We start from the raw sequence: 10,926 nt of genomic DNA on the forward strand, positions 1-10,926 counted from the left end.
GTCTTACTCTAGATATCCGTCGGCCGAGAGAGTGAAGGAAGCGAGCGTCCTGGGACCAAAGATTCTTAAGACTCCAAAGCGATTGGGATGAAAAGGAGAGAATTCGAGAGGTGACCGTACTTGAGAATCTTGCGATCCTCGGTTAGCCAGGTTTGACAGCGGAGAGGGCGAGGTTTCCGAAGGTGGAGTCCCAAATAAGTTATTTAACCTGCTTTTAAAGAAAGGTGGTCATGCCGTCTGGGCGTTTTCCGTCTCCTCGGTCCAGCCCAACCAGCTTGAGGATTGACGGGACACCCGCGGAAGCGAGGGCTCGCTGAATGATTGCGTTAGTTCACTGTGACAAGGGGCACGACTAGCACTCAGACGGAAAGCGAGAGGGTGCAAACCGTACTCGTCAACAGTTCCCCCACAGCGGCATTTATGCGCATAACAGATCTTCAGTCCGACACGAAGGGAGACTGCCATTATTAGTCAATCGTTTTCCATTAGATTCCCGATGGAAGGGAGAGGGAGAGCCTTTAACCAAGCACCGCTGCTTTCGCAGCGACCTGTACGTAGACATGCGAGTCGGTGTTGGTTAGAGACAAAGGCCAGAGCTTCGAAAGTCGCCTGACACTTTTCAAGGACAAGATTTTCTAATTTATCTGGTAGACATTTACATTCAGGAACTATTTTAGCGGAACTAGTTAGTTAACTCCTGAATTTTCCAATTTAATATGGTAGACATTTACATTCAGGAACTATTTTAGCGGAACTAGTTAGTTAACTCCTGAATTTTCCAATTTATCTGGTAGACATTAACATTCAGGAACTATTTTAGTGTAACTAGTTAGTTAACTCCTGGATCAAGTCTTATTCTTGTCAGGACATAGTCCATGACTTTTAAATTATATGACTTGCCTCCGTTCGAGTCCAAATGAGGGCGGCTCATGGCTGTCGTTGCGGAAAAGTTGTCGACTCTAAGGGACTTCCTTCTCTCCCTTGCAAACTGAGTGCGATTAGTTTTTCTAGACATTCCGCTTTAAAAGACATTTTGGAGGGCTTTGAACTCAGTTGGCTCTCGTGTTATTCTAGACCAGTGGTTCTCAAGAATTTTGAGCCAGGGGCCGCAAAAATCAAATTTTTTATTTATAGGGGGCGCACATTTTTTTGTCAACTTAATGAAGATAAGATATTTGTTATTTTAGGTTGAACTGAAGAAAATACATATGATTTTTGTTTTACTGTGTACATGCAATTTAGAGTTGCGTCCTATTGCCGCACATTTGTTATATCAATAAATGAAAGAATTTATAAACTACTTTGTCATATTTTCAAAATCTGGTACGATATTAGATGTTAAAATCCGCAACATCTGATCTAGATGGATATCCGTTAGTTCATTGCGGTATTATTTCCTAATTTTAGTATTTTAGTATCGTTACTTAGAGGTAACTTGTGTGCAATATCGAAAACAGCGGGCGAACAACATTCCGATGCAAATATTTCGATTGCCGTTTTATATAATTCGCCATCAGAATAAGGCTTCATATTTTTAGCCAATAGGTAACTAATTTTGTATGATGCCAGGTTAATATTAGACGAATATGTCCCACTTTTGAAAGTGGATGATCGCTTTAAATAATCTTCTTTCATTTGTTTTAGTTTTTTCGTCCTAGGAACACCAGTGAATTTGTCATAAAGAATAGAGTGGGAACAATAGTGCCGTTCGATTGTATACATTTTTAAAGTTACAATAATAGAATTGCATATTAGGCAAAAAGCCTTTCCATTGATCTCAATAATGAAATATTTTTCTTCCCAGATGAGTTTAAAAATCCTATTTTCCTTGGAAATTTTTTGAAAACGTTTAGAATTCGACATCACAACAACAAATAAAAAACGTGACAAAAATAAAATATTTATAGAAACACAAGCCCCTCAATTAAATCCTAGGGGCCGCAAATTAAATCCTAGAGGCCACATGCGGCCCCAGGGGCAGCACTTGAGAATCACTGTTCTAGACTCTAGAATATATACCAGAAATTATGAAGTAGATCTTGAGCTTTTTGTCAATCCTTTTTCCGTAAAAGTTTATGATTTACCTTCAAATATTCAAGAAGAATTTATTGAGTTAATAAATTTTTACGAGTAAAAAATCTTATTTGAATCTGCACCATTAATTAAATTTTGGTGTAAAATGATATCAAAATATCACAACATTGGATTTTATATAATCGATTTTTTGCTTCTGTTTCCGGCTACATATCTCTGCGAACAAGTATTTTCATCGTTTTTTAGTTTAAAATCAGTTCATGATGCGAGGCTGAATGTTGTTGATAATATTCAGTTGTGTCTTTCGTCAAAGGATCCAGAAATCGATAGATTAGTAGTTGAAAAACACCACCATCCATCTCATTAATTGAATAATTTTGTTCTTAATTTTTTAAAAATCGATAAGGGTTACGCGAAAAATTATTTAGATGGCAAAAGGTACGCAAGGAAAAAAAGTTCAAGAACCACTTTTCTAGAGCATGTGGTACTTGATCGCAGAGATAACGATTTTTTCGGGAGGGTAAATGTTTCGTTTGGGATGCCACCTGTGCTATTTTTTTGAAAACTTAATCTGGTTGACTTTTCCTGCATTCCCTGGACCATTCCTGAGTTTGTCGAGAATTCGGAAATCGTACAATTTTTTTCCATTAATGAAAATTTCTGAATGACACATAATACGGGAGAGACCAGCAATGTTTTCGGTGTGAAGGTATGCAAATTCTTCTCTTTTTTGGGTTCTCTCATCTCAAAAAAAGTGTGTGACCCTAGAGAGTCCAGCTGGCTGTCCCTGTATGTTTGTTAGGCAACTGTACTCCGGAATTACATTGCAATTTAACTGATTGCAAAATGTTAAAAAATTACATTATCTGTCACAGGTAAGAGACGGAACCACGCCGGAGGCGAAACCTGGAGGCGGAATTTTTCAAATTGTTTTTAAAATTAAAATTATACACTAAAATATTTATTAAAACACTCAAATATACATTTTTTGCTCAAATTTATTTCACTTTTTCCCCAAGTGAAAAACTAACCCTAACGCTAACCTTAACCGTAACCCTAACTCTAACCCTAAATGATTTTCCAATGAAAATTAAATCAAAAAATTATTGTTTATTAAAAATTCCGCCTCCAGGTTCCGCCTCTTACCTGTCACATTATCATTTTCATTCTCTAAAATTATCTTTTTTTATAAAAATAACTGATCAAGTATTTAATTAGTAGCAAAGGATAAGATGGAATGGCAATTCCCACGCAAGATGGCTATTGATATGCGTTGGAAAAGCCATCTCCGTTCCCGATAATCATTTCTCCTTCTGCTTGCCAGGTCCCCAGTTTAATAAGGAATTTTTTAGTTCTGGGACCGAGGACTCCCGACGTTTCCACTGCGATCGGGGCAAAGATATGACGGTGAAAAAGATATTTTTTGAGAATGAAAAAAAATTATCACTTTTAATGTTATCTAAACATGTAATTGATCGATAAGCAAGGTATTACGTATGTACTGAAAAAACCGATTAATTTTTTTAGAAAATCAATAAAAATCTTTATCAAGGACTTTGTTTGGAGGAGTATTATTTTTAGTTAATCAATGGTACTATTGTCTGAAAAACGCTCATTTGTGGTCGCATATGCCTAGACTCATTTAATTAATTTATTAAATACAAAAGCGATGAAACAAATGATTTTATAACGACCATTATATGCATTCAGGCACAAGTTAACAAACCGTAGGAAAATTGGACAATCCTTTTCTGCTTAATATTTTAAGCTAGTATTTTAGCCGCAGAAAATTGATTAATTGTTATAATTAGGATTATTATTTGAGTATGATCGATTAGTCTAATTATTAAAGTAGTAATCTTTACTATATAAATTTCCGCAAATTATAAATAGAAAATTTAAAATATATTTAATCGAAAAATTAATTTGATCGACTACAATAAAAATATGTACAGGGAATCGATTAAAACTAATAAAAGCTGAGATTCAGTTATTAATCAAAAACAAGCAAATTAATCAGAAATAACGATGCACCACCAAATCTCAACCACACACACAAATACACTAGTTGTCATTGGAAACGCCCTTTTTCAGGTCAACGCGTTCCAAACTTTCGCCCAATTCATCAACAGATTTTCGATCTCTCTCCTTTTCAAGTTCCAACTCTAACAATACTAACCCAACATCAAAACCGTAAGACTTTTTCCTCTCTTCAAGAACAGAAATGTCACAGCCTCGCCTGAAATTGCCACCAAAATCTGCTCCTTTTTGAAATCTTCCACATAAATTTTGATCTCTTCCCTTCTGGAATCTTGAGTATCCCCGGTCTTTGTCGACTTCATCTCTCCTATACCCGTAAGAGTATCGGTCAAAATTCCTTCTTTGTTCATTATCTCCATAGCTATTCTTCTGAGACCGCCAGCCTGCATTGGAAAACTGGCGTGGAAAATCACGATTGTTGTTGGAATATTTTCTATTAGTATTGGACTGATCCTGATAGTTCCCATAAGCGTTTTTGTAAGATCTTCTGGGCTGATTGTAACCCTGATTTTGATAGCGGCCGCCGTCGTATTGTCGTTGCTGTTCTTCGCGGTTTCGAGAGAATTTTTGTTCAATTTTTAGATGGCGTTCATCAAATGTCTAAAAATTCCATTAAATATAAATTTCTAACACATCCGTCGAATTCAAGAGCTTTCTTCAGACACTCTTCGCTGCTCAAATTTACGAATGCTCGACCTTGATAAAATCGTTAAGAAAAAGTAAAAAATACCTGTAAATCTTCCATCATCCGGGTTATTTACAAGTTTTATACTTCTTATCTAAAAATAGTCTAGTTGGACCAGAATTATACCATACAGCCATCAAGAATGTCATGAATATCCTTATCTATGGTATCGGAAGGAAGTTCGGATATTACAATACGGAATTTATCCTCGTCATAGTTTCTTAAACCACCAAAGTTTCTCGATTCACTAAATTTTTATAATTATGTAATTTAAGTAGTGATTTTAGTATTTTAGTAAAAAATTCAAACCACCCACCTCATCAAAATTATACAAAACTTCACGATAATGAATAAGTTATTAAATAGGGTTTACCAACAAATAAATAATAAATTAAAATCATATTAAATAAATAAAAAAATACTAATAATTTTTCTTTTAAATTATACATCAACAGATTTAAAAAACCAATAATTAAAAAATTTTGATAGGGATATATCATAAGTAACTACTGGAAATTTTTAAATTTAGGGTAAGAAAAAACAAGTTGAAATATTTAATAAATGCCGGGGAGTTGCAACCACTCTTGGAAGCCAAACGACCTCAACTGAAGCTAGTTCAAGTGGATACCTCAGTTTTATTTCATTTTGCTATATACGGAATTACAAAAATATTAGTCAACATCGGTAAATTGTACGTTTGAATTCGCCAGAAAGCTTAAGTTTGTCCTTTAAATAGGAAAAATCGATGGGATTTCTATAGGCTATAAAGGAGTTTCGGCAGGATCAAGAATCCTTTAGCAAAGAAAGATTTTTGGAGAACACGAAGTAATTTTTCTAAAGAAAAAAGTTTTAAGTTTTTTTATCAGGGTTTCGCGAAAATATAAGTTTATTAGCACATGTTGTGGGAAAGCCTGGGAAAAAGGATTCTTCTGTCGCCAGAAAAATTTTTCGGGGATAAAGGGTACAGTAAGAAACTCAAGGAAATCGTTCTGTTCGTGACAATTTTTTATTATAATGAAAGTTTTATGTAAAGTTGTAGTGGTCATAGAGTTGTTAAAAATGAAGTGAACTGAAAAATCTCCAAAATCAATAAAAAAAATTTTAAATGTGAAAAATTACGAAATTTTTGTATAGTATGAATTGTCTGCTTTTATAGAACTTATCAATAAATTTACGTGACAGTTGCTGTGGTGTTGTGCATGAGAAGAAATTGAATCCCATGGGCCTTCTTGCATAATCAAATAATAAAAACAGTATAGTGGATGCAGGAATACTGTCTCTGTAGCTATATAATGTCACAAGGGCTAGTATCAATAGTGATCCTACAGTTCGAAGTCGCTAACCCAACTAACTTTTACTTCCCCTCCGACATTATTGAAGTCAATTGTGTCTCCTAGACTGAATGGGTCTCAGATTTTTCATGCCCCAAAATAAAGATTTTGGAGAATACCTCGAGGTGGAATCCTTAGTTTAAAGTTCAACACAACATTTTCGAAGAGTACGAGCCTTAGTTGACTGAAAAATATGATCTAACCAATAGATGGAAACATTAATGAAGGTGGTCGATGTAAAAGGAAGCAAAGCCCCATAAGGAAGAAAGTAGAAATTTCCTATTTCCGAAAGTGCTTAGAAAAGCTTAATTTTCAAATTAAGGAAATTAAATCAATCTCCAGAGAGGCCCGCAAGCCTACCCAGAAAGTTCCAATGAAGTATGTCAAAGCCGATATTTTATCGAGATTAAATTATGAGATATATTATATCACAAAAGACAACCCTCCTCACGATATCAATGTTATCTGTGATATTTTGTACGACTATTTAACTTTAAATAAGTTAAGCCACAGATCACATAGTTGGGGAATGCCCAAAATTATCTGCTCTATGACATTAGTTTTGATGTTTCCGACTGTTTTTCCAAATTAACATCTATTTTATTCGAACCAATGTTCAGTTCTGTAAGAACGAAAACGGAAGCTGTAATATGTAATGCAATTTTTCCATTGGCCAAAGAAGATTTGGCAATTAAATTAATGACGGTCTGTTTTGTATCGATTACAATTAGCACGTCAAATAAAAAAATGTTAAACTTATGTTAATTGTCGTCAGATATTTTTGCCAGAGATGGAGTGAAGGTTAAATTTATTGCTCATGTGTGTCGTATTTGGAATTGTGGAAAAAAATTATAGCGGAAGAGAATGCTTTCTTTGGATACAAAAAATGATATTGAATGGATTAATGTAGAAGTATCGGCAGAAAAAATTAATAAAGCAATTGGATTCAAAGATATAAATGTCGACGATTTTTTAGATGAATTTGGAAGGACTCCCGTAAAGATAATATTTGCTTTGAACTAAACAGAAGAAGATTTACAGAAATTTATCAGGGAAAAATGGAGACGTCATATGCTTTTGGTGATGAGGAGTCTATGTCGTTTTGGGAAAAAGTCAGGAGCAAAAGGTACGAAACATCCGTGTTACCGAACATTGTTAATTAAAGAACAACCTTCAGTGAAGATATGCTACCGGATTTCACGAATAGTTACATGATGGAAGTCATTAAATATCTTCCTGATTGGAAGGCATCTGGGTGCGACGGAATATATAATTTCTTCGTTAAAAGATTGGAATCTTTGCACAGATTCCTATTTGCTGAAATTAACAGAATAATCAATGGGGACTACATGCTCGAAAGCTGGTTTTATACTGGGATAACATACCTAATTCCTAAAAAAATGATTGTGAGACCACAAAAGATTTATGCCCTACAACATGCATGCCGACACTTTAAAGTTAGTTACCAAATATGTTGATGGAAAACTGTCTGAGTTCGAGGATGCATTTGGGTTGATTTCCGACAATTAACTTGGTATGAGGAAATAGTATCAGGGTGCTAAAGAGCAGATTTTTATTAACCAGTGCTTAAATAAAGAGTATGGAAATAGGTTACAAAGCTCCATATTGATGGAAAAAGAATTAATTCTATAAAACTGGGCCGAGAAATTCTATGAGGAAACTCATTGTCCCCGCAACTATTTGTAATGATAATGGACCCTCTAAGGAGGATCCTTAATCTCATGTTTCCAAAGTCCAGATTAGTCAGGAGGACCCAAATATGTTGTCTTATACTACGAATCATTTGTTCTATGGAACATATAACAATTTTGTCCGGCAGAAAGATAGAGAACAAGGGACTAGCAGCAAATTCTCCCCCTAAAAAAAGAATGATTTTTAACAATAAGGAGTGAAAGCCTTGATTAAATAGTGAAATTTTGGAAATTAGTTTGATTTTTATTTCAAATAGATTTCAATAAATTTAGTTTTTCTTTTTGTTTTATGAAATTATTTTTGATATGTAATTTACAACACACAAATGAAATTTAAATTTTTACAGGCCGGAGTACATTTGGTAAATTTTAAGGATTGCAATAAATATGTACTACATTATCACAGTAAAATGAATTGATTGAACTAATTCAAAAACGATTTTTTAATTTGATTAATTAAAACAAAAGCAAATATATATTGTGAAAATATAAACTAGTGTCGAATTCCTCGTTTATTCCAATGAAGACATTGTCCTAAACCTGCAAAGAATTCAGTATCAGGATCAAAAGTAACACATGGAATCGGATACTTTGATTTACACACAACAATCCTAAAAAATATAATAAAAAGCTACTTTTGACCATGAGAGACATCCCAAGCAGCCACTCCATCAATAGAAACCTGAGCATTCTCAATCGGTTCAAGCTATCGCAATAAATTCAAACACAAACTATAATTTTGGAGTATAAAGGGACAATTAATGGACGAAAAGACAGAGAATGAGAACAAATTGGGCATATGACCATCCCCGACACTTCAGGATGAAGTAAAGACGAGCCTGCAGCCGCTGCATAAGCTGTACTGCCAGTGGAAGTCGATATGATGACACCTAAGAATAACTAAGAAATAAAAACCATCCCCTTCGACGGTTGTTAAAAGAAAGTCGTCAATATAAATATTAATTCGACAAATTCTCATAAACTTATCAGCCATTCTGATAGCCACAATGTCATTCATTGCCTTTGTGGTCAACCACAAAAAACTGTTGAAATTGTAGGATTGTCGCCGTCCTGGTTAATTTCAGAATTGTCTGCCTTGATTATTTTGCAACAAATTCTTTCACGGTTGAGTATTTTATATTTACCTACAATTAAACATCCAATTTAATAATTTAACCGTCAATAACTTTTTCTAAAATATTTTTATAGTCAACAAATGAATGTGGAGTCAGAAAACCCATCGTCCCCAAATTGAAGGAAATTGTCAAAGGCATAGAATGAGGAAAAAGTGAAGAAGCGTGCATTAGAGTTCCATCTCCACCAAGAGTTACAACAAGATCAACAATATTGTCTAATATAAAAAGAGACTTAAAACTACCACTGTTAAAAGTCTTTACATTTCCATTCATTGCAAAATTATCAGTCTGACTAATTGCTATTTGTTCGGTATAAACAGTTACATTTTTGTGCTATAATATTTGAAAAGGATGTATTTTACGTTGACGAGCCAGGATACAATATCACAAAATTCGTTTACTAATTCACAATCGTTAATCTTTTTGACGACTAGAACTCTAGAGAAACGGGACAACATAACGAAATGTTATCAAATTTTAAATCAATTTAGAATATTCTTTAAATTGAAACAAAATAATTAAAATAACATTCAAAAGTCATTAAATATTTCAATAAGAACGTTTTATTGGGAAATTTATACAATTTTTCAAAAATTCTGAACAAAAAATTTAGGAACGACTGTGCTTGCTAGCCGAGCTCATTCAGATACACCCCAGGAACTATAGCAGAAGAATAAATTGTGTGTCAAAGATGTATGTATAGTCATTTACTTAATGCCATTTCAGATAAGATTGAAATGACTTCCAAGTCTTTTTTCCGGGGTAGGCATCACTTAGTCTGCTCAGTGGCGAATAGAGTTGCTTAAACAAACCATAAATACTAATTTCAGTGAGTTTTTTTATTTTCGAGATAATGTTGTGTTACTTTTTTGTATACAGACAGGTATACAGACAAAATAGAATTCTGGAAAGGATAACTTTGCAATAAACAAATATGAAGTTTTTTTTGGCCCAGATGAAGATTCCTTTGAAAGCAAATAGATGGTATGACCTTTTCCAGGAAGATATGGAGTAAGTAACCTGGTTTTTTTTTAATCGTGAGGTCCAAGTGACGGATAGTTCTAGAAATCTCTTAAATGATCATTGGTAATAGACGACAAGTAACTTTTAATGAAACTCTGACGTAAACGGATTTGCTCAAAGCAAGTTTTAGTAGTTTAAGCCATTGATTCGTTCTCTTCATCTAAAGCAGTGTTTTTTAATCTGGGTTCCGCGCAAAATTTTTGGAGTTCCGTGAACTTCAAAATATTGTGAATAATTTTTCATCATCTGTTTCCATTATTTATAAAACGGAATTGTTTTAAAAACTTGCAAATAGTGCAATGGCTCCAGCAAAACTTAAACTTCATCTCTCCTCCAAGCATCCTATAATAAATAAATTCTGAACTTTCTAAGACAAAAAAGAATATTTTATAAGAAAATTGGACCAGAATAAAGTTCAAGCATCTAATTTTTCTAAAAGATTTAAAATAACCGAAAAAGTACTGCATTCTAGTTATGCTATGGGTGAGATCGGTGCCAAAAAGATGAAATCACAGACTCTTGCGGAAACTGTTATTTGTGCCTACATGCAAAAAAGCAGTGAAGATAATGTTTGGAGAAATTCGCTGCCGCTGAGCTCGATTGAAATTTCAAATACTTCTGTGAGCAGATGGATCAAGGATGTCTCTGATAATATGGAAAGCAGTTTGGTTCGGCGAATAAAAAAATCAGAATTTTTTGCGCTTCAAGTGGATAAAAACTCAGATATTACAGAAAGAACCCAACTGCATTGATGATGACAATGACAGGGCATGTTAAAGGCTTTGTTTCTGTTGCGAAAAATAAGAATCCGGACTTAATTTACGCGCATTGTTTACTTCACCGTGAGACATTGGTCGCACAGGCTAATGGGCATGAACTTAAATATTCTTTGGACATGGTCGTAAAAATTATCTATCATATCAAAATTAGGCCGTTGAAATTACGACAGTTCTCGAAACTTTGTA

At 34.1% G+C, this 10,926-nt stretch overlaps 1 protein-coding gene across 1 annotated transcript; it reads right to left on the reverse strand.

Moving 5' to 3' along the window:
- Positions 1–4,098: 4,098 nt before the first annotated feature.
- On the reverse strand, positions 4,099–5,089 carry LOC115228599. The gene is made up of 5 exons (XM_029799156.2): positions 5,076–5,089; positions 4,886–5,006; positions 4,805–4,853; positions 4,706–4,770; positions 4,099–4,674 (listed from the first exon to the last, which is right to left on the reverse strand). The coding sequence occupies exons 1-5, from the start codon at positions 5,078–5,080 to the stop codon at positions 4,099–4,101; spliced, it is 816 nt and encodes a 271-aa protein (XP_029655016.2). The 5' UTR covers positions 5,081–5,089.
- Positions 5,090–10,926: the final 5,837 nt, after the last annotated feature.

Source organism: Octopus sinensis, unplaced genomic scaffold (assembly GCF_006345805.1).
Source record: "Octopus sinensis unplaced genomic scaffold, ASM634580v1 Contig10832, whole genome shotgun sequence".
Lineage (NCBI taxonomy): Eukaryota > Metazoa > Mollusca > Cephalopoda > Octopoda > Octopodidae > Octopus > Octopus sinensis.

Excerpts from the sequence above, each read along its gene's own strand:
- LOC115228599 (XM_029799156.2), bottom strand. Across the intron at positions 4,854-4,885 it reads ACATTCTTGATGGCTGTATG|ATAAGAAGTATAAAACTTGT; the intron begins GTATAATTCTGG and ends GACTATTTTTAG. Across the intron at positions 4,771-4,804 it reads GGATGATGGAAGATTTACAG|GTCGAGCATTCGTAAATTTG; the intron begins GTATTTTTTACT and ends GATTTTATCAAG.